Source organism: Onychomys torridus, chromosome 10 (assembly GCF_903995425.1).
Source record: "Onychomys torridus chromosome 10, mOncTor1.1, whole genome shotgun sequence".
NCBI classification, from domain to species: domain Eukaryota; kingdom Metazoa; phylum Chordata; class Mammalia; order Rodentia; family Cricetidae; genus Onychomys; species Onychomys torridus.
Window position 1 is genome coordinate 45866407 of NC_050452.1, and position 23444 is coordinate 45889850.

At 46.2% G+C, this 23444-nt stretch overlaps 1 protein-coding gene across 5 annotated transcripts in view; it reads right to left on the reverse strand.

Annotated features, from left to right (window-relative positions):
* The window catches only part of Tbc1d1 (TBC1 domain family member 1), a 204012-nt gene that overhangs the window by 51940 nt on the left and 128628 nt on the right, over positions 1-23444 (reverse strand). For 2 of the 5 annotated variants that reach the window (XM_036200566.1, XM_036200569.1), the window contains 7 exons: positions 22738-22848; positions 16869-16997; positions 15268-15354; positions 12591-12871; positions 9912-10070; positions 9214-9333; positions 8097-8236 (listed from right to left, as the gene is read on the reverse strand). In XM_036200566.1, coding sequence (XP_036056459.1) covers positions 8097-8236; positions 9214-9333; positions 9912-10070; positions 12591-12871; positions 15268-15354; positions 16869-16997; positions 22738-22848 — 1027 coding nt within the window. The remainder of the gene's footprint in view (positions 1-8096; positions 8237-9213; positions 9334-9911; positions 10071-12590; positions 12872-15267; positions 15355-16868; positions 16998-22737; positions 22849-23444) is intronic. The other 3 variants (XM_036200570.1, XM_036200567.1, XM_036200568.1) reach the window with 2 other exon arrangements.

The window sequence follows — 23444 nt, forward strand, 5'->3', positions numbered from 1 at the left end:
GGCATCTGCGGGAGAATTCTCCTCTCTGGATATACAGACTTATGACTGGGCTCGCAACCTCCCTCCCTGCTGCCTCCTCCTTTGTTTACAAGGCTTGGATATGGAGGAAAACGGACGAGAAAGGCGTGAGCGGCATGGGCAGGGCAAAAGAGAGACGAGGCCAGGGTGCACTGGGAACATCACAGGGTCAACGGAAGGGGCTTTGCTCCTGCTGGCCACACTGTGACTGGAGACAGATGAGCCCCTCTGTGCTGCACCAGTGTGCATTGGCTCAGACACAATCTGTAGACGATCTCAGCTGTGATGGCCGGAAATGAGCGAACAGAAGGACAAAGAAGGAGCACCAGAAGTGAGGAGGGACCCCTCCAGGTAAGGAAATCAGTGGCCTGGCTGTGTGCTGGGAGAACATATGGGCTAAGTGTACGCAGCTTGCTGTACATGGGGACAGACACCAGGTGTGTCCGAGACTGCAGAGTTAGGAAGAGCTGTGGAGATTTCCTCAGCGTGGTGCATGCTGCTTCCCTAAAGAACGGAGAGCTCCAACCTTTCTTTGCAAGCATCGATAAGAATGAATATGAGTCTGTGAAGAGAGGAATGCCCCCCTCCCCCGTGCCTTCCAATCTAAGTCCCACGGAGGGTATGGTGGTTTAAAAGAAAATGGCCTCTAAAAGGACTGGCACTATTACGAGGTGTGGCTTTGTTTGAGAGGGTGTGGCCTTGTTAGAGGAAGTGTGTCACTGTCAGGGCGGGCTTGAGGTTTCCTGTGCTCAAGACACTGCCCAGTGTCTCAGTTGACTTCCTGTTGCCTTCTGATCAAGATGCAGCCAGCACCATGTCTGCCTGAATGCTACCATGCTCCCTGCCATGATGATAATGGACTAAACCTCTGAAACTGTAAACCACCACCTCAATTAAATGTTTTCCTTTATCAGAGTTGCTGTGGTCATGGTGTCTCTTCACAGCAATAGAAACCTAAGACAGAGGGGATTCCAATGTAAGACCCCACTGAAGCCTCACAGGGCTGAGGAAGCCAAATGCTTCTATTACACCCCACCACACCTCCAAACTCAGGCCTTGACAAGAGAAAAGGCTGGCACTAATAGCAAAAGAAAAACTCTTGGAAACTGGGGAAGATAACATCCTTCACCCATTACCTAAAGTGCCTTGATAGGAAACAAACCACGATTCTCAGCATTCTGTGGAAAATTCAGTATTCTCTCAACTATAAACTTGTCATTTGCCACTACCAATCATATTCAGAATTATGCAAGACCACAACTACAGTGTTTCTGCTTTTGTAAATGATGTTTAAAATCTTTTAGGACTTAGGCTGAAAATATTTTCATTTGTATGAAAGCACTAAAACAAATTTACTTGGAAAAGTCCATTTAGACAACAGCATAATGCATCCGTTGGCTTTGTCTCAGGATTTTTAGAAAAGCAAGAGCTTGCTAAATGTGCCAAGAGCTGTCACCCTGGAGCTGCCAGCCCACGCACAAGGGGTACACACAGCATCACCATCTCCAGGAGACAAATGTTCCTTCCTTTAAATGTAAAGGACAGAAACCATCTGAATAGGCAGGTTTTAATTCTCTCGGGGTTTTGGGGTTCCTGGTAATGCCAAAATGTGTGCTTCATTAGCAAATTATCAGGTAAGGCCACAAAACGCCCAACTTGAGGCATGCTCTTGTACTAAGACACAGCCTGTCTCTTCACGAAGATTATTAACTGAAGTGTGCAGACCAGACTAAAGTCTTAGTAATTTCTTCCTAAAACTGTCAACAGTTCACCTGTGCAACTAGAGACTGGATTTAATGTTAATTAGAACTGACTAGAACCTAGCTGCAAAGGGAGCCACAGGTACGTTATTCAATCTGTCCACGATCTCTTTAAAAATGAGTAGCGACACCCAGGAATATGTGTGTGTAAAAGCAGAAACACTAAATGTTTAAGACACATTGAGGATAATTCCTACAGCTGCTGCTAGTATGCAGTGAGTTTTATGCAAAGAGTGTGTGGAGGCACCCCAATCCACTATAGGCGACATCTCTATTTTGCATTCTGGTGTCTATCTTAGTGATCACTCAGAATTTTGGGGGAGGGGAGCAAGTTTAGATCAGAAGATGATGAGCCCTTTCCTATAAGTGTCTGGGGCTTGAGGGTTCCTCCCCAAATAATTTAATCTCCAGCACCAGGGCATTCTGGGGTGTGCTAAGCTTGAGGACAGCTGAAAGAAATGTAGCACTTAGCAAACGCCACCAACCCATGACCTGGCTGGCTCCCAGAGCCCCGAGAGAGGCTCCTTGGATACTGGGCTTCCCATGAGCTCACCAGGGCAGTACCAGGACCCAAGAGAATCAGACTGGAGCAGAAGCAAGCTCAGTCTGCAGGAGGACTTAGGTGCCAAGACCCTGTCCTCTAGCTCTCACTGGGCATAACCAACCCTGGGGGCCAGAATACCGGCACGTACCACACAGCTCACCTTCTCTTCAGGGCTGGGATCAACCTCAAGGCCTCATGTATTCTAGGTAAACCTGTACCGCTGCATCACATCCATTTTCCTCACTCCCTTCTTTAACAGCCATCCACAAAACCCCTTTCCCAGCAATGCTCCGAACAGTACAGTTCCCATAGGCAGGAAGAGGAAACCGTTCCCGTGTCCACTGACATAACACACCTGCAGGCTGGAGCATCAGCCTCCCTCCGTCAGAAGAACGAGGAGAGCCCTGACGACGTTCTAACACACAAGACTTAGGGAGCACCATGGGATGTGGAAGGAGCCAGCAGAGGGCTGCCTGTTCTGCAGATGCATTGACAGCAAGTGGCTGGGATAAGCAGACCTACAGGGGCAGGGGAGATTAGTGAGTGCCTATCAGTAAGGCGTGTGTGTGTGTGTGTGTGTGTGTGTGTGTGTGTGTGTGTGTGTGTGTGAATGGACTGTGAAGCGATGGTTAGAAAATGTTTTCCTAGTGACTCAAGAATTTTAAAATCATATTGGTTGTGGTGATGGCAGCACAACACTGTGGCTGTGTCTCTCGGAAGATAGCAACATTGAACTGTGAGCTTCAAATGAGTAATTTGTAGAGTACATGAACCGCGTCCCAAAAAAGCTACTTAAGGAAAATTAAGCAAGCTGTTTCTTTCAAAGAAAGAATCCCTTCCCAGAGCTCATTCGAACCTCCCCTACAGGGCCATCCCAGCACCTCAGGAGGCTGTAGGGTACAGGCAGGGGCCAGGAGGCCAGCAGGCGCAGTGCCCAAGTCTGGAGACATTCACTACAGGGGAGCTGTAAGTGCAGGCCTGGCTCCTGCAGGGTCCCGAGACTCCTTGCACCCCACTACCCACATTCTCACCCCAGCCTTCCTTTTGAGGCTGGTTCATGTTTGCACAAGTCTACAAATTTGATCCCCCTGAAAACACTGTAAACTTGTCACTGCCTTATTTTAAATACCTCAACAGCCACTGGAATCTTTAGATTCAAGTTTAATGGTAACACATCAAGCTAGATATAGAAAAACACATCTGTAGGTTCCAGTACTCACAAGATTGAGAGTTCTAGGCTAGCCTTAGCTTCATAGAGTTCAAGGGCCGGTGAGGCCCTGTCCTCCCCTCAAAGTTACAAATGAGGATGATGCATCAAAACCTTCTCCTTTGGACCTTGTCCTGGGGGCACACAGCATGCTCGGAGCAGACACTTGACCTATGGAGACCTCCCTGCCAGCTGGGTAGCTGGGTGCTGATATCAAGTCCTGGTCACCTGACACCCAGGCCATTCATTCAGCTTCTATGCTGCAGTCTCCCAAGCAGAAGTTGCCGGGGTGATGGTGTTTTCAGCTCACCCCACACAAAGTGAAGGATAGCTGTTTAAATTCTAGAGGCACACCAGGAGAAGCCGAGAGCGCTGGCTCAGCTGTGGTGACAGGCATGCGAGAGACAGCCAAGGCCAGTCACTGTCACTGTGGCTTCCCTGACTTCTGAAGTGACATGCCAAGAAGCCCCTCCCTCCCACACACAACCCACCCACCCCCAATACACACACTCTCCCACATGAACAATCAGTTTCCTTGCCTGGAAGACTTCATCTCAAAAACTGGTCTTTATTCACGGTAGAAAAGCTAAGTTCGATGAAAATAAACAAAAACAACCTTGCCAGGGGTGGCAACACATGCCTGCACCCCACTATCTGGGAGGCTAAGGCAGCGGCTCCCAGGTCTAAGTCCCACAGAGCAAAACCCATCTCAAAATAGAGTAATTAAAGAAAAACATCCCATCTGTCAACTGGACACAATCAGCTTCTTCCTTGTTTTGCCCTCACAACAAAATCCTTTAGAAAGAGAGAAACCTGACGCCACAACTCCCTGATCAAGGAAGCTGCAAGTGGACAGGAACTACAACTATCTTAACAACTCACCAACAAAACAGGGCTGGGGAAGGAAGCAGGTTCGTTCTTTCCTGGGAATTGGAGCCTAGAGTCATCAAGACAAGGGAGAAACACTGCCACCTAGTGGTGACAGCATCTCCAGTCACCCTCGAGGTTGCTTGGTCTCAATGGAACAGCAATCGGAATCCTCCAAAAGAAAAAGGGTCCATGTCAAATCCCAACATGACTCGGGGAGATGGAGGATAGGTCCAGCTTGGGTACTTAAAATCTTCCCAGGAAGACTAGGGATATGGCTCAGCTGGCAGAGTCCTTGCCTTGCGTGTATACAGCCCTTAGTCCAATCCCAGCACTACCTTAAAACAAAACAAAAACCAAAAAAACAAGATACTACCCACTACCACTACCACCACCAAAAAAACAGGCAGGGTGGCACACCTGAGGAATCCTAGCACCCAGAAGTGGAGGTAGGATCAAGAGTTCAAGGCCAGCATCAGCTACACAGTGAGTTTAAGATCAGCCTGGGCTACTGGGGACCCAGTTTCAACAACTAAGTCCTCCGATGGCCGTGGTGCTCAAGGAAAGCCAGGGAGCCCTAAGCAAGAGGGGATGATTGTGTAGACATGAATATGGTGTCCACATTATTCCACTATGTCTGTTGTCCATTAAAATCTCTCCAAGGTACGCACGTTTCTGAAAACAAATCAGTCACAAACGCTTCCTGCCTTTTTTACAGCAACCCGGAAGTCATCCTGAAGATGGCTTCCATACTTTTGTTTGGTCCTAACTGTTTCCACCCCAGTGTTATCTAATCTAGAGTTCTTCACGCTGTAAGTGGGGCAGGCTGACCCAGCTGTACTCATAAGACAAAAAAACCTTTCAACCTTGGCTTGACTGGACTATATACCCACACAATGGGGTTCAAGTCAATAAATCACTCATTATTTATGCCAGAATGAGTTTCCTTCTCTTTTTCAAGACATGTCAAAGTCTGAAGGCACCTATTGTTGGTGGAATGCACACTGTGATATGAAATGCTTAGAGGAAAAGAACTAGACCAAGACTAAAACTGTTCCTTGGCACAGACAGACAAAAAGATTCTCTCTCGTTCCAAGTGGAGAGTTGCCTAAAAATTATTCCATAACGACACAGAGTTCTCTTTTGTATGGTGTGCTGAGAAAAGACATGGGAGGCCGTGAGCCACCGAGTGAGGATCTAGTTCAAAGCCGATTTCCAGCACCCTGCGCGGGCCTGACAATTAGGTGAGAGCCCTTGGCAAAGAAAACGAACTGCTGTAGACACTGCATCCTTGAGCAGTCCGCAGGGCAAGGCTACCTTAGCAGAGGACAAGGCAGCCAGCTGCATGCCCAGGTCCAGCAGCAGTACTCTCCACGTCCACTCCCATTCCTTATCACTGTGCTTCCCCATCACACCCTGCTTGTCCAGACACACAACTCTTCTCGTAAAAGGCTCAGTAATGGAGCACTTGCCCACCAGGCATGAGGCCCTGGGTTCAATTCCCGTTACCACAAAGAAAACAAGAAAGTCACTGAGAATACAGAGATTATTGGAGGCTCTGGAACTTGGAGACCCCTGAGTCTACCTGCAGAAGCCCAGAGTAATCCCACAGAGAGACTAGCTAGGCCTGGAAGACTCGGATCATATGCACTATGGCTGCTTACTCTAAGCCTTTACTGCTCAAAATGAGCTGTCCACATCAGCATCAGTGGGACAACCTTTCAGAAAAGGAGACACTCGCGAGGTCGCTGGACCCACACATCACAATCCACCTTTTAACAGGATTGCCAGAGGACCCCAAACTCATTAAAACTGGTGAAATACTGTTCTGATCCATAATTGGACAAAGCCACTTAACTGACAGGCATGTGTGTAATTTTGCCCGGGGATAAAAGCACAACTAACCTGCTTGTCTATGGCAGGGCCAACAGGGAGGCTCTGAAAACGAGAGGCTAATTCAAAGCTAGAGCATCTCTCCTCTCCTCTTAAGAGCCAGAGTGTCTTTCTTCAGCCATGCCCTCAGATGCATTCCTGAACACACCCAAGCTACCAGAGCTTTGCCCTGGCTTCCTAGCACTCCCGTGATGCCACCCTGGGTGAAGCGAATACTTTACCAAGTATGGTCCTCTCAGATGCTCAGCAAATCCTCCACCCAGAGAACTCACAGCCCAAGAAGAGAGGACATGCCTTCCTGGGTTTCGGAGCATCAACAGGAAGTGGCACCACGATATGGGTGCATGATGAAGCCCTGGACTCTCTATTTAAGCCACCAAGCAGCTTTTAGCGTCCCATTTCATGATCTCTGCTTACGTCATTGTGGAAACACGTGTCTCGCCACAGCTGAGTGAAACTTGATGGTTTCCTACCACTTATCTGCGGCTTTGCTTCCATGTGGGGGGCGCTGCACATCTGACCTACCATCTAAGATGGAGGGACCAACCCTTTCGCAGCCTCAGAAGTAGAGCTAGCCCTCTCAGACTTTGCTAATTTAAACTTGTTAGTCTCACAAAACTCCAAGTAGCCATGGCTGAACTTGGGGTGGGGGGCCCTGCTGGGGTACAGCTCAATGGTAGAGCACCTGCCTGGCATGTACAGGAGCCTGCATTCTGTGTACAGGATGGGCGGGAGACAGACAGATTGGAAGATGTTTCCCTAGTTTTATAGACAACGAAACTGTAAGTACAGTTTAACTTCCCTTATTCAGATAGGTTTCTAATATAAAATTCAGATTCGTGAGTCTGACTGACACAAAAACTGGCATGCTGGGCTAGTGTGGTTAGAGAGGGTATTTGTCTGGTCTAACCTCTTCACCACTCCCTCACTGTTCACTTTGTATCTCCCCTTCTTTTTATGTATTTTTGTCCTTAGTCATGAACAGCCTTTTCTTCGAGTGTTGGCTCACACATAAAAATGAGAACCCCTAATTTACAGACCACACCACTGCTCTTGCAAGTTAGCACCATTACTGAGCAGCAAACACCAAGCTTTTAAAATGACTATTGGCTTGTGTTAGGAGCCTCTTCCAAGAGCAAGGAAAGGTTTGAGAACAGAGATCCCTGCCTTCTCTTTTACTTATGGAAGCAGTAAGGTACCCTCTGAATAGCTCAGGATTATACGGCTGGAGTCTAAATGCAGACTGGACAAGTCATGTGAGCATCTGAGTTTGTACAAGGAGCCCCCAGGGTTGTTTTCTACCAGTAAGTACTTCAGTGATTTTTCTTTCTATCATTATGAGTTTAAATAGCTGCTAAGGAGTGGCAGCACACGCCTTTAATCCCAGCTCTTAAGAAGCAGAGGTAGGTGGATCTCTCAGAGTTCAAGGCTAGCCTGGTCTATACAGTTACAGGCAGCTAGGGACACACAGTGAGGCCCCGTCTCAATACCTCCCCACTGGCAAAGACCTGTGTCTAATTGGCATTATGCTCCCTCATCTAGGTGTGGCAAAAGTCATAATCCTACTGGTGAGAATTTCAGACAGCTCGATCCAGCTTGAGGTTCCCTCTGGGGCAGACTCCAGGGCCCACCTGGCCCTACACAGATGTTAAGGTGCTACTGGTCCTACATGACTTCCATGCCCTTCCCTAATGTCATCTCTGAGATGCTCGGCCACTGCAGCCAGGTGAGCCACTCTCTACCCCCCTCCCAGTACCGCATCCAGGGCCCTCTGGGATGCTCAGGAACTCCTCAGGGATGGCCGTACCTTCGTATCTGCTGGGGGAATCACACGCCTTCTGTGGAGTGGCCACTCGAAGGAAGATCTGCTGTCTCCATGAATGCCGCCGGGTCTTCACAGGGGTCCCATCTGTGTCACCCAGGTGGTTTGCCTTCGATTCAAAGTCCCTAAAATGGCAAGACAACTGATTCATGACTGGCCGGAAGGCATCAGGGTTTACGATCAGCTAACTTTATCTTTCCACAAACAACTAACTTGAGAACCACAGAAATCAAATCAAAGTCAGTGGGTCAGGATTCTTAAGATCACATGCCTTGCACCACTGTTCTCTTAAGAGGTATTCCAAGGAGTATGCTCCAAAGATGGTAGCTTCCAACTGTGCCTTTCTGGGAGCTACTTCAAAAGAGAAAAACTTCCCAGCTGGGGTCCTGTCACCAGAGCCACCCTAGTTATCATGTGGGTCTACTTTTCTCAGCAGCAGCCTAAACCTCCATGACTACCATTAACCACACCCCTCCACACACACGCACACTCACCGCCTTCTCACACACACACACACACACACGCACACGCACACGCACACGCACACGCACAGAAACAGAAACAGAAACAGAAAACCAGCTGTAGTCTAATTAGAACCATCAAGGAATTAACAGTACAATCACTGGTGATGTGGCCTGCTTTAAAAATTTAAAACTATAAAACAAAGTATTATTGCTGATACACAAATATCATCTCATTAATTTTCTTTCCATTCACAAGACAGTTAGGGCAGGCCCTTGCCATTTAATTTACACCCAGTATGGCCACAGCGGGGAGTCAGCACAGCTGGGAGATGGGCTTGCTGGCTTCTGGAGGACAGGCTCAGGCTACTGCCCTTCAACAAGCCCACAGAACCAGGAAAGACTCTTTATTCTTCCGAGGGTAACAACGTGAACAAACCAATCCTATGCAAAATTGAGAGCAATCTGGCTTCGTGCTTAAAAATGACACTTGTGAGGAGAAACAGCCTAAGAAAGGCGACACACCAGACTTAGTGATCAGGATCCAAATGGCGAAGGACCGGGGGAATGCCCATTTATCACACAGTAACGCAGTCAGCACCCAGAACATCCGCATCTGACGGGTTTATGTGGAGCCCTACCTGTTCGTGTTCATAAAGTCACAGGTGTGATTTTCATCTACAGGAGCCAGAAATTTTAGAAAATTTGGCACAGAGGAGGAAGAATGGAGTTTTTTCCGCAGGGCATTACGGTAGGAGACACTAAGAGTTTGGTTAAAAAAAGAGTTTAGGATGAAGAAATACAAACACATAACGTAAAACTCTAAGCTTAAAAAGGAAACCTTTTCCTGTAATGCTAAGTAAACCAGGTAAGCCATTAAAATACTTTGTGAGTGAAACTGACTTTTACTTTCAGTCAATGAATTAAATTAGAAAACAAAATCAGTCCATCCTCCAAATGACGAGAACGTATCTAAATTAATCAGAAAGTTTCTGACATGGTACAAATTACAGTGTATACAAACACAGCTGTTAGCCTGTGCACATGCATGTGTGCATTCCCATAAAAGTCAAGTGATGTGAAAGTTAAGTGTAAAAACAATTCACCGTTGAGACTTTCCACAGTAGTTAAAAAAAAAACAAAACAAAAAACTGAGAATAAAATTAAGTATTCAAATGACAGCTGAATATAGTAAAGCCAAATAAAACCAAAAGCGCCCCCCCCACACCCTATACAAGCGGTGACTAGGTGCCCCACAAGGACAGCCCCCATGCGGCTGGGCTCAGTCAGTGTGAACGCCTGGACAGACAGACAGCACTGGCCATGCGAGTGTGCTCACCTTCTGGGCACAGCGTTCCCACTTGGTTCTCCACTGGAATTGTGTTTTAGGTACTTAAAAAAGTTTGGTGAGGAGGCGGAGGGGTTAAGACGAGGCGGAGGAGGGGCTGAAGGCTGCCCTGAGCAGCACTCAGACTCGCCCCCAGGAAGATGGTCCACACTAAACAACAACCACAGAGAGTGTGATTAGAGGGGACAGGGGCGGACTGCGAGGGGACGCGAGGACAGAAATGGAGAGAAAGCACGGCTTTGCTGAATGTCACAGGAACTGGCAGTCGGGGCCTGCGCTGATATATGTGTACCCTAATAAAATCTGCCTGAAGATCAGAGAACAGAACAAGCCATTAGTTTAAACACAGAGGCCAGGCAGTGGTGGCACACACCTTTAATCCCAGCACTTGGGAGTCACACGCCTTTAATCCCAGCACTAGGAAGGTTGAGACAGGAAGTGACATGGCTGGGGGGAGAAAGGGGGCGTGAGGTGAGAGGAGACAGGAAGCTCACTGGGCTGAGGCTTTTCAGGCTGAGGAGTCCTAGAGTTGGTAAGAGGTGGCTTGTTCCTTTGTCTCTCTGATCTTTCAGCATTCACACCAATTTCAGGCTCAGGTTTTTTATTAATAAGACCATTTTAACATTCGAGCTACTGAGGCTTCTCTTCACTCCTTCCTGTTCTCACAGACTAACACTGTCCATACTTCCAAGAATACTTTCTGCTCTGTGCCCCTGCTGGGAACTGACAAAAGATTTAGTAAGGCAAAAGAAAATAACCCCCTGATTCAGAACCAACATTTCCCTTTAGGAAGTCTTGCTCTGAATTTCAAAGTCCTGTTTCCTACAGACTAGGGAAGAAAGTTCACAAGAGGGAAAGTAAATCCATATGCAAAAGGCAGACACTGCCCCATCCTGCCATGGTTGGTCCATCACAGCCCACGACAGAGCTCTTGGGGAGAGAAGAAAGGCAGTGGCCCTTGGTCCTTCTGCCTGGGGACTGGCAGAGAACTCAGGCTTTTCAGGTAGGAATGTTTCCACCACCATTGGAAATGCTGCTCGCCACCGGAAATGCTGCTCGCCGTGTGCTGGAAAGCAGGAACTTGTCAGGCTACAGCTAAGCCACCTTCATCTCAGATTCCTCAGACTTGTTAAACATCTCCTAGAGGGGGTCCTCGTCCTGCATCTACCCAGCTGAATTCCAAAGAACCAATGATGATTCCCAGGGAGTGGCTTAGGACAGCAAGCTGACGGCTCTGTTTGTGGCACATGTCACAACTTCCCTCCACACATAACAAACACCACCCACTGCGTTGGCTCAAATGGCTGCACCTGATACAAGCCACATAGGCGAGCACACATGTCCCCACCTTCTGCTGTGAGCAAGCCACCATACACGACTATGGCCCCAGTTTAAAACTTAGTTTAGAGGCTAATTTGGGGCCCGTTATAGTCTCTATACTTGGGGTTAGTCACTAACAGACCCAGCAAAATACAAGGAGAGCGTCTGCCACCACACTGCTTGTGCTTTTCTATGGCCAGCAAAATTTAGCTGTTTAGTTGAGCCCAATTCTTAAAAGCAGTGTGCTAGCTGGTTTTATGTCAACTTGACCCAAACTGTAATTATCAGAGAGCAGGGAGCCTCAACTGAGAAAATGCCTCCCTAAGACTGGGCTCTAGGCAAGTCTGCATGGCATTTTCTTAGTGAGTGGTGGGGGAGGGCCCAGCCCATTGTGGGTGGAGTCATCCCTGGGACGGGGTCCTGAGTGCTGTAAGAAAGCAGGCTAACCAAGCCACAAGGAGCAAGCACTACTCCATGGCCTCTGCCTCAGCTCCTGCCTCCAGGCTTCTCCTGCGTAAGTTCCTGCCTCCAACTGTCCTTCAGTGATGGACTGTGATGTGGAAGTGTAAGCCAAATAAACCCTTTCCACTCCAACTTGCCTTTGCTCATGGTATTTCATCACAGCAATAGCAACCCCAAGACAAGGAGTGAATCCTGAATCCAGAATTCCCAGTGACAGACTTCAGAAAGCATCAGCTCTGATTCTGTCCTACAGAGGCGTTCAACAGGTATGGCCAGGTTACACCTAGGACCAAGACAGCCAGGGCCAGTGTCCAGGCTTCTGGGTATCATCATGGGCATCCACAGAATATCTCTCCCACTCTGCCTGTATGGACAGTGTCCCCATCCCATCACAGCCCAGGTCTAGGCATTAAGAAGTAAATTTCTCCACTCATACCCACGTGCCGCCTTTCCCCAGACCAGGAGACAAGTTCCAAAGTCAATGTCTCATGCATTAAGAACTAATGATACACATAAGGACCATTTTTGCTCATGTTTATCTGCTTGCAAGCAATGCTTGCTTAGACCTACCCCTACACACCTCCTGAGGAGCCAGCAAGAACATGACACTACTTCAAGTTTTTTCTTTTGTTTTTTGAGACAGGCTTTCACTGTGTAACAACCTTGGCTTGTCCTGGACCTCACTCTGTAGACCAGGCTGGCCTCAAACTCACAGAGATTTGCCTGCCTCTGCCTCCCAAGTGCTGGCAGTGGGTGCCAGCACTGCCCAGCAACACTACTTTAAGTTTTATCTTTTGATGTCAAGGGTCAAACATGACTCGGGTTGCTCTTCTGCCCCAAAGCACACCCAGGAAACACAATAAGTGTGATGCTTTAAGCAAATCTTACTTGCGTTCATGAGGCGTCTCTGTGCTCACGGAGTGATACCTCATGAGTTTTCTTTGCGAGACCCCTGGAGAGCTCTGGGAAGGTTCTGGAGGTGCCTGGCTCTCTACGGGGAAATGACTCAGGGTGTTGGCTCTCCTTCTGAACGACCGCTGGGGTGACAGCAGAGCCGACTCTTCCGCACTGTGGCCCTCCGAGTCACTGGACAGGTCATCTGAGGAGCCAAGGAGCTTAAAGGAGCTCTCAGAGACAGGCAAGGCCTCCTTGTCACCCATGAACAGCTCCTGACAACAGACAGACAACAGATGAGACATACCACAGGGAAACTGGGGGACTGGTAATCTCCTGAGCACAGGGAAACACTAAATGTGTAGGCCTAACTGACTACAATGGTATCTAGAAATAGAAGGCTCTTAAGGCCACTGAATAATATCTGCTTCTCAGAGACAGGTACTTGCTGAAGAGCTGGGGAACGCCCCAAGTGCTATAATAAAGTTCACAAGCTGCAACACTGACTGCTCTTAAGTCATGCCACAGACTGCACACGCCAGAGAACAGGCCTCTCAGGCCTCTGTACTGCAGGGATAGTTTCCACCACTGAAACCAACTTCTCTATCTTTGCCAAGTGTGTTCATGGATGTTTACCCATACTTCAAGGTTCTTTCTGACTCTGATCTAACGTTGAGATTTAACCTGGTAATCTTGATGCTAAAAATTACACCCTATATTCTTCGGAGTGGAAACATGCTTGCCACATTGAGACTTATTGTCACAATTCAGGAGAAATCATTTAACTTCTTGCTGCATCGCATCTCACTGTAAGAGTACAGTGAAAACTCACTGTACTATTTCCTGAATTAAGCCAAGATAAGACAACTTTACAGTACTTTGTATTCTGTCTAATTTGACAAAAATAAGCTAAAGTTTCATTAGGCACTCCCTCCTTACTGAGTGCTCAAACATTCATCAAGAATCCTAACAAGCCAAGCTCAGTGATCATGCCCAACATTCCTGCTCCTGGAGAATAGAGGCCAGAGAATCAGGCGTTCTAGGCCAGCTGAGGATACACATCGTGGTCAGCCTGAGTTAGGTAGCAAGATCAGAAAAGAGGGTGGGCAGTGCACCATAAAAACAAAGGCTGGGAGTGTCAGGAACTTCTTAATTGACACCAAACTATCCAGGATCCTCCCCCGGCTTACTTCCTGAGCACAATCTCCAAGCTTTCCTCAAGATTTAATTCACAGCATCAGCATCCTTCTCCGAGCTTCCCACTACTGAACTCCTCCTCTTCCCACCCCACCCCACCAGCCCTGCTCCCGACAACCAGACCACCAGCATCTATTGTCTGAAGCCCTCCTGCCACACCTCACAATGCCAGGTCTACCTGTCTAACTGTCCTTTCTCTCCTGTGGGCCCACTCATCATCAGTGTGTGTCATGAGGAGGTCAGATGGTGATAGGGCCCACTGGGCCTTAACTTAGAAAACCACATGTAGACAACTGGCTTCCAGAATCTTTACTGAACAAAGTGGGTCTACAAAACCAGCAGGCGCAGTGACATCACCTTGCTGTTTACCAGAGTTTCGGCACTGAGATCCCACCCAGGACAAGTGAACCACACATGCACCTTAAAACCTCAGTAGCGCTCATCTAAGGAAATGTGTCTCAAAGCACATGCTACACACTCTAGTAGGTGGTCTTATCAATTCACTGGCTTGCCAGGAGCATTTTAAAAATAAAAGAGATGAAAACAGTAGTGTATGTAGCCTATTATTCAGAGAATTATGTCTTTTTAACTCCATTTTTATTTTGTGTGGGAGGGTTACGATTGTGAACTACATCACAATGTTAAATGTCTCTCTTACTGTTGGCTAGGATTTGAGCCTTTGAGAACTACAAGTCTAGGACAGAGCTCTGAAAAACAAAGTAATTCTCTGGTGAGGAGCTGGAGCTCAGACTCTCTCATTCTTGCATCAGAGCATGCTGACAACAGGTCGAGGGGTGGGTGGGGGCTGTCTCCTGAACACCAAACCTCCAACTTATCTCCTGGCAGTCACCGGGTTAAACAAACTGAGCTCAGACGTGTAAATGCCTCCAGATCAAGACAGGAAGGCAAAGGGACACACCAGGTATGTCACCACAGAAGACTATCAGCCAACTCACTGGACCTGTGCTCAGTGGCAGACCACAGGGGCAAGGCTTGGCTGCTTACTTAAACAAAACAGTCATGTGTACTCACAGTCATGGGGTCAGCTACAGGACACAGTCTCGGAGATTTATGACCCACAATTCCCAACCCGCCCTCCCACCTTCGAAGCTCTCTCAAGTTTACTTACTTTTATTATTGCAAAAAATCTTCTTTGGATAAGAAACTCATTGGTTGTTACAAATTAGATTTGTCTAAAATTATGATCTGGATTCTTTGTTTATGGGAACAGCTATTTGCCTTTTATGTAAAGCTTTTATGTTAAGATTTCAAAAAAAAAAAAAAAATCACATGACTAGCCCCACTTGTGCAGAGAGGCCTGGAAACACTAAACGTTTTATGACTGAGGGATGTGGAGGGTTTTTTTGTTTTGTTTTGGTTTTGTTTTTTTGTCCTTTCTGACAGAGCGGTGTAGATGAGGATGGGCAGGCCTGCTGGCTGGCTCTGGGGTACCACTCAAGGAGAATGTGCTTACCTTGCTGGTGCTACTTAGAGTACTAGAAGTGGAGCTGTCCAGATCCACGCTGGCGGAATGGTCCTGCAGGCCCCTGGCTTTATTACCCTACATAAAGAGGAAGCAGTTGAGATACATCCCCCAAAGCATCGTCAGCTGGAGGCAGCCTGGCCTCATTAAGTAAGCTCAGAAAAATGAAGTCACTTACAGACACTGCTGAGCGTATCCACACATTAAGACCATCACATTTCTGTCATCATCTTAAGGATCATACCGGCCTAGATAGTCCACAAAGCCCTATGATCGATCATTTGCCGGGGATCACACACAGGAAGAAGGGGCAATTCATCTGTGATGTTCCCAAAAGCACACTCAATAAATAGCTCTTTCCTGAGTCACAGGTGGTCATAACCCGCCACCTGCATGTCACTCAGTCAACCTGCATCGCTTTGAGAACTCTCAAAGGTAAGCCCGTTCAGCCTTGGTTTTATAACTGGACTGTTCTGAATTATCTTAAAGGGTGTTGTGAAATTCTCAGTAATACCAATGGACAAAGTCATCTTTAACCGACTATGTTTCAGAAGGACTATGCTCAAACATTTCAAAGAACTACAATGAAATAGTGCAAGCTCAAAAGGTGTCAAGTTTTGATTTGTTAGAAATGACATAAGGCTGTCCACACACATGGAATAGGAGGATGCTTTCCTAAGGAACTCCCAGGTGATGCTCAGTGTACTTGGACCTTCCTAAGGAACTCCCAGGTGATGCTCAGTTACTTGGACCTTCCTAAGGAACTCCCAGATGATGCTCAGTTACTTGGACCGTCCTAAGGAACTCCCAGGCGATGCTCAGTTACTTGGACCTTCCTAAGGAACTCCCAGATGATGCTCAGTTACTTGGACCTTCCTAAGGAACTCCCAGATGATGCTCAGTTACTTGGACCTTCCTAAGGAACTCCCAGATGATGCTCAGTTACTTGGACCTTCCTAAGGAACTCCCAGGCGATGCTTGGTTACTTGGATCGTCCTAGAGAGCTGTTGTGGGGAACTTTTTCTACAAAGGTCTTGATTGCCAGATCTCATAAGCGTCTTACCATTTGTAAGTCATGTGGCCTTTGTGACAAGTTCTCTACAAAAGTAACCTCAGATAACAGGTAAATGAATGAAAGGTACTGTGTAAATAAAGCAAGCTTTAGTTACAAAACCAAGAAGCTAGTAGATTTGGCCCATGGGTCAAACAGTTCATGATTGTGCTTATAAGGAGTTCCAAACACCTAACAAAAGGAGCTGATAGTATAGTTTTTGAAGTTGTCCCCAGGGACACCAGGGAAGATGGGATCTACATCTTGGCACACATAATCTTGTTCTTCATAGGGACTGTATACATAACAACACTCTTGAGAGCAAGACTCCCATGGGACAGACTACAGGAGTGTACTTTTCCAGCACTAGGATTAGGAGTGTGAAGTCAGGCTGTGCTACAGTGTGACACCATCTCAATAAATAAATGAAGAAAATGTAGATAATCATCGCTCTAAGTCTGATGAGACATAAAACTGAGCTGAATCCTAGGCTCTGTTTGAGAATTATTCAACTGAAGTGAGAAGAGAGGATGCTACCTACCCGGGACAGGATGCTCTCCAACGACTCGGTTAAGGACCTCTTGGCTCTGTTCTTCAGCATATCTAGCCTGAACCGGGTGGCACTGGGTGGCAGTTCGCTCCCAATATTCTCTGCTGCCACCTGTGGTGTCTAGAAAGAGAGACAATGAAAAGTCAAGTCAAAAGGGTGCACACCGCTGGGACCCACTGCTTTGAGAGCCTGGGCTCCCATGTGCTCCTTAGCAATATGCCTGCAAGTCCAATGCACAATTTCCTATCCGAAATGAAATGAAAACATGTGCTCTTACTCGACTCAGCTAGCTCTCTCAGGCTAAGCAACTGAGTCAGAAATCTGCTATTTCCTACCTGTGGCCTTGTGCAAATTTTCCCATTTTCTCAGAGCCTGGTGATTTAGGAGCAACAATCATCTGATCATGTCACTGTGCTATGAGATCACAGCAGGAGGGAATAAGTAAGGCACAAAAGCCCCTCTGCCGACCTTTCAAAATAAAGCAGTAGCTTACCTGAGAGGCATTTCAGAGACTAAGTGAAAAATTAAGTTTATCCACTGAATCCACCCTCTCTATATTAAACCCTCCATCCTTTCTATAATCTGTCTCCCCCGTTCTCTCTCCTGCTGTTCATGATCCCGTTCTTTCTCCTCTGAAACCAAGCTTCCCTCTCTCAGCCACACATGCCACTAAACCAAAAGCACAGTGGAACCTGACAGCCACTAAATATGGAATGTTACTTGTTAACAAGGAGGTACATTTCCAAAAATTACCCCCCAAAATCTGCACCTTGAGTTGTTTACAAGGATTCTCAACCTGACTGCTTTCTGCTAGATGATGGTTTTGTGAGAAAAAAGACAAGCAAACAAATTCTCAATCACTCTGGATACCAACACATTCCTTGTAGTAGTTGTTACCTATTTCAAGCACACAGCAAAGTAGAGACACTAACACCACAAATGCCTTGTTCAAGCCAAGTTAGCCCTGCTGGATGTTGGGGAACGAGATGAGCAGAGGAAGAGGGCATCCTGGAACTAATGGCCAGGTGAACTCTTCCGCTGGTTCCCAGCTGTGTGGCAAGGTCAGCGCATGACCTACACCTCCAGCTGCAGACTGAACTGTCTTCCCAGATTCATCATGATCTTTAAATGAATTAATACACATTCCAACACTCTGAGCACAGTTCTTACTCCCTGACTGTCACTTATGACGACTACCTGAGTTCTGACTTCTGCTCCTAGGAATCGTTACACTTCACAGAAACCAGCGGACCACCACTATCCCCCACAAAGTCAACCACTATCCTGAATTGGGTGTTTATTATAGCAATTTATGTTTTATACTTTTTTATATTTTATATTTTTATTTACATGTATCCATCAAACACACGATGCCTAACATGTAAATAAACACCTAGATAAAGGGGTCACTGGTCATAGGGATGTGAATTAGTGTGGCCACTATGGAAGTTAGCATGGAGTTTTTCAAAACTCTAAAAAGAAAACTAACATGTGACCCAGCTGGGCCCCTCTGGGTTATGTACTCACCGGATTCTAAACCAGCATAGAGACACCTTCACATCCATATATATACTGCAGTACTATTCACAATAGCAAGGAACAAAATCAGCTTAGGTGCCATCAAAAGACCAAATGGATAAAGAAAATGTGGTGCACACACACTACAGAGTTTTATTCAGCCATATAAAAGAACAAAATGATATTATGTGAAGGAAAGTGGAGTGGATGGAACTACAGATAATCGTGTTAAGTGAAATAAGCCAGATTCAGAAGGCCACATGTCACTTTCTCTCTCTCTCTCTCTCTCTCTCTCTCTCTCTCTCTCTCTCTCACACACACACACACACACACACACACACACACACACACAATTTAAAAGGTGCCATACTACACAAATTTCTCTACACTTATCTCTCTTCTCCCAATATTGTTTTGAGATTTATTCATGCTGACAATTGTTTTTGGTTCACCCACTTCAGCCTGAGGACAGTTTTACTGCATTGTATAAGCCATCTATTCCTGCTCCTACTATTAAATATTTATTCCACTCTTTGGCTCTTGTGAAGGAGGCTGCAGTGAACTCGCGCACAGCTCCTTAATTAAGCACGCACACGGAAGGTTCTGTGAGGGAAGTAATGGGGACACCCTTGCTGGGTCACAGGCACTAAAAATCTGCAGTGACAGCAGGCATCACCAAGCTTCTCCCCCTGAAATGACACAAGAGACCATCTTTTCAGGGCCCCGTCAGCATCCTTACATTTCTACCAAACCGATGGTTACAAAATGCTCTTTGAATATGGCCTAATTCCTATGGCTAGTGAGTATATTTTTACATTTTCTCAACTATTCAAAGACTCTGTCTTCTCTGAAATAATGAAATCCCAATTCACTAATAAATGCTCTGCACCTCCAGTGTTGATGAGAGAAAACAGGGGTTCAGAGAAGAGCTACATATACTCTGACAAGACGTGCATAACTGCCCACTTTTATAAAGTCCGTGTATTCTTCATAATTAGGACATCTGTGAGAATAGCTACTAGTGAATGACCCGCTGTCTCTTGTCTGTTTTTTGATCCACAGCCCCTTGCTCGGACATGGGGAACCGGTGGTGTTAGCACAGGGCATTACCGCTACACTTAAGTTTTTCTCCAAGAAGGAGCACTAACATTACCCCTGTGTTCTCCTAGCAGACAGCAGCACTGAGGAGGAAATATGTATTCTGGACATGTGACACTAGCTTAAGAGATGGCCAAAGAACCATGTCTCTCAGACAGGCCTGCAGGGAGCACATACCTGACCAACAGAGGCAAATACCACCCAGCACCTGCTAAAGGCTCAAGGCAGGGCAGCTGCCAGCATAAAGGCTTACCCACAAAGGGGCCTGCCTAAACTCAACATCAGGTTACCCACAAAGTTAAGAAGATCCAGAACTGCTTGCAAACTGCTTCAAACTACTTATAAAATAGAAGCAAACTGAACCAATGGTTTTGACAGTAAAGAAATATTGACTGAAAGATTAAATAAAGAAAGCAGTATCGATTGCTAGATTGTATACAGGAAAAAGAAGAGCTACATGCCTGTGTTTTTAAAGCAGGCTTGAGGAGTTTCTGATACTTAACACACTGCTTCTATTCCCTTCTGTTTCCAAAAAGATGCCTTTCACTTCCCTGGGCCAGAGCCCAAACATAATTTGCAACAATGACTGCTTAGAATTTACCTTAAGAAAACATGATATGCTTATCTTAAAATAAGCATTGGGAAGTGTCTTCTTTGAAGATGAAGTTGTGTCTTAGATAGTAACTTCTAGTGTGGAGGCTCTCCAGTGAATTCTGCTATGGTAGAAGACACAGTCCATGTGTGACAGACAGGAACTGAGAACTAGAACCAACCAAGCAAACGCAAAGCCCAAACTGTAGAAGCATGCCCTAGTGTGTGGGGATAAAGAGTTCATCAAGACAAGTTGGGCTAATAGAAAGGCGGATAGATGACAAACAAATTTATGAAAATGCAAAGATTTGTATGGTAGGTGGGCTGTAAGTGCTCATGGGATGGTCCTTTCAACTTTTCTGTACGCCTGAAATTTTTTTCTTAATAAAATATCAGGGGGTAAAAAAGGAAGAAAAAAATTTTGCTTGAAAATGAATCCAGGGGTGCCGGGCGGTGGTGGGGCACGCCTTTAATCCCAGCACTTGGGAGGCAGAGCCAGGCGGATCTCTGTGAGTTCGAGGCCAGCCTGGGCTACCAAGTGAGATCCAGGAAAGGCGCAAAGCTACACAGGGAAACCCTGTCTCGAAAAACAAAACAAAACAAACAAAAAAAACCCAAAAACAAAAAGAAAAAAAGAAAATGAATGCAGGGGACTGGAGAGATAGCTCAGTGGTTAGGAGCACTGGCCGCCATTCTAGAGGACCCAGGTTCAATTCCCAGCACTCACATGGCAGCTCACAACTGTCTGTAACTTCCAGGAGACCTGACACCTTCACACAAATGCACATAAAATAAAATTAAATAAATTAAAAAGAAGAAAAGAAAATGAATCCAGAACTAAACCTGTAGCACTAAATTTTGTCAAGCTCCTAAAATTATAATTGAAATAATATACTCAGACTTCACTAGCAAATTTCTTGATGTCTGTTCATACTTCAACTCAAAAATGAGTATTTTACTCCCCAGTTAAAAATGTTGTTGTAGTCAGGAATGTTGGTGCATGCCTGTACTCTATAGCACCCAGAAGGCAGGGGCAGAAGCAAGAGAACAGCTGTGAGTTCAAGACCAGCCTGCTCTATATAGCAAAAAAAAAAAAAAAAAAAAAAAAAAAAGGTTTGGCAAACTCAGGGAATACTCATACTCATAGGCATGATATACTACAAATGCCAGTACTGACTGTGAGGCTCAGTCTCTTTCACATCAGTCTCTTGTGTTTGGGAAGTAGAAAAACATTAAAAATTATTTCTCCAAGGGACTGAACTATACCCAAATTATAAAGGTATTACCATGAGTCCATAAAAATTAACTTGTACTTAGGTCAAAACTTCCATCTACTGTAAGTACTTCATTCTGTTTTTTTTTTTTTCCTAACAGTTATAAGCCATTTCAAAATTAACAATTTCCTGCCAGACTGACTCAAAGGAAAAAAAAGTCAGAAAAGATTTTTGTGGTACAAGGTGTTGAAAAGGTGGTGTGTGTGTGTGTGTGTGTGTGTGTGTGTGTGTGTGAAATAAATCAGCTGAAGGGAACTAGAGAAGTCACTAGAAAGCCTGACTAGGTGGGCCAGGTCACTAGTAAAGTGGTGGGACCCCAGGATGGCCCTACAGGAACAGGCTAGGAAGGGAGAGCTGGCGCAGACTGAGGCCAAAACCCGAGGGTACAGTTGATATCTCCATGTCGGGCCACTTCGCCAGGCCCTAAACTGGCCAATGAGAAAGTGAAACAAAACAGTTTCAGAGATCACAGGAGCTCTGACAGTTCAGGAAAAGAACTTGATTGCCAAAGCCAACTGGCAAGTAGACACCTACTGCAGGAGTTGCTAAGCCTGTGCCCAATTCAAACAGCACCGAGTTCAGGTCGCCAGACAGCGAGGGAGCCGTGGGGAACAGCACCAGAGCACAGCTCCAAGCACCTGTACTCACATGCCCTCTGCCGTGGGAATGTGTGTGTGGAACAGGTTTAAACATACAGGAAAACACACTTTTACAAAGCTAAGGAACCTGACGGCCCTTCACTGACTTTTCCCCCCCTAGATTTTCTGGACCAGTAACTTCAGCAAATATAAAATGCTCAGGGATTGAAGCTATTAATAATGAACTAACAAGAGATACAGGGACTCGGTCATGGCACATGTATGCTGGACCCCATGCTCAAAGGTCTTGAAGGCAGAGTCTATGGAGATGGGAACTAAGTAAGTGTGTGAGCAGGAACAGACATGGGGGACGGGGACAGCACCCCCATCATCCAAATGGAATTCATGGAGTTCTGACTTAATGACATGGAGCTAGGCTTCCCAACACTGCATCTGGCAGGGCAAGGACACTGTCTCACATTTATGTAGCATTTATACAAGAAACTTGCAGACCCTGTACATATGCCCAAGGGCAGCTGGACAGTTCACTGGCACACTTTAAAGGACAAAGGTGACAAGGCCAACTTCCGAAGTCCCACAGGACTCTTCAGATCAGAGCTGCAGGACAGCCTGCTGAGGTGCAGACAGAAACATCTCTTGTTAGCACAACTAACACTCACCCTGTGTGTGCAACAATGAAAAGAAAGCCCCTGGAGAAGACGCTCCTGCCAATCCCCAATCCCAACTCTGCCTACAGAGTGGCCCTATAGAAGTACAGGGCATCCCAGCGTGCGTGCGTACCTGCTTCGGCTCCCCAATGTGCTTGTGTTCTTTCTGCTTCTCTTCATATAAACATCTCAGAAAAGAAATAATTAATTCATTCTCTCGCTGCTCGTTTCTTGGCCTCAATTTCTTTTAAAAACAAAACAAAACAGAAACAGAAACAATGTATTTATTTTTAATTGTCAACAAAACTGCTAACACATCCCCTTCCAAAGGGCTAACAGCTTCCACCTAGCAACGAGTGCTTTTTCTCAATGCTCTCACTAGGGGGCACCAATGACCCTAAGAGTGGAGGTCATTTTTAAAGGAGGACAGGAGAACCCTTGAGCCAGATTTAGGAGTTGATCTTTGCTATCCTTTTATCCATGATAAATTTTTTAACATCAGATAGTGGCGATCAAAATAATTAATAAACAAACAGCTTTCAAAAACAGGTAAAGCAAAATCTATGTAAACACCTAAAGTCATAATGATTACACATTTGTAAGCTCTTAAGGTTAGGAACCTAGAAAGGATCACAGCCATCGGATCCAGGGTCACGCTGTCGCATGGTGAATGTGCTCATTATGAGGTACTTTGTCACATCCCCATGAAGCATGTACATCCATGAAAGACTGCATGCCAAGGTCTCATGCTGGCCTCTCCTCCTCTGCCTCCTCCTTTCCCTTCCCCACTTTGAGCCTTTTTCCTTGACATCCTTTCTAGGACTTTTAATTTGTTAGCAC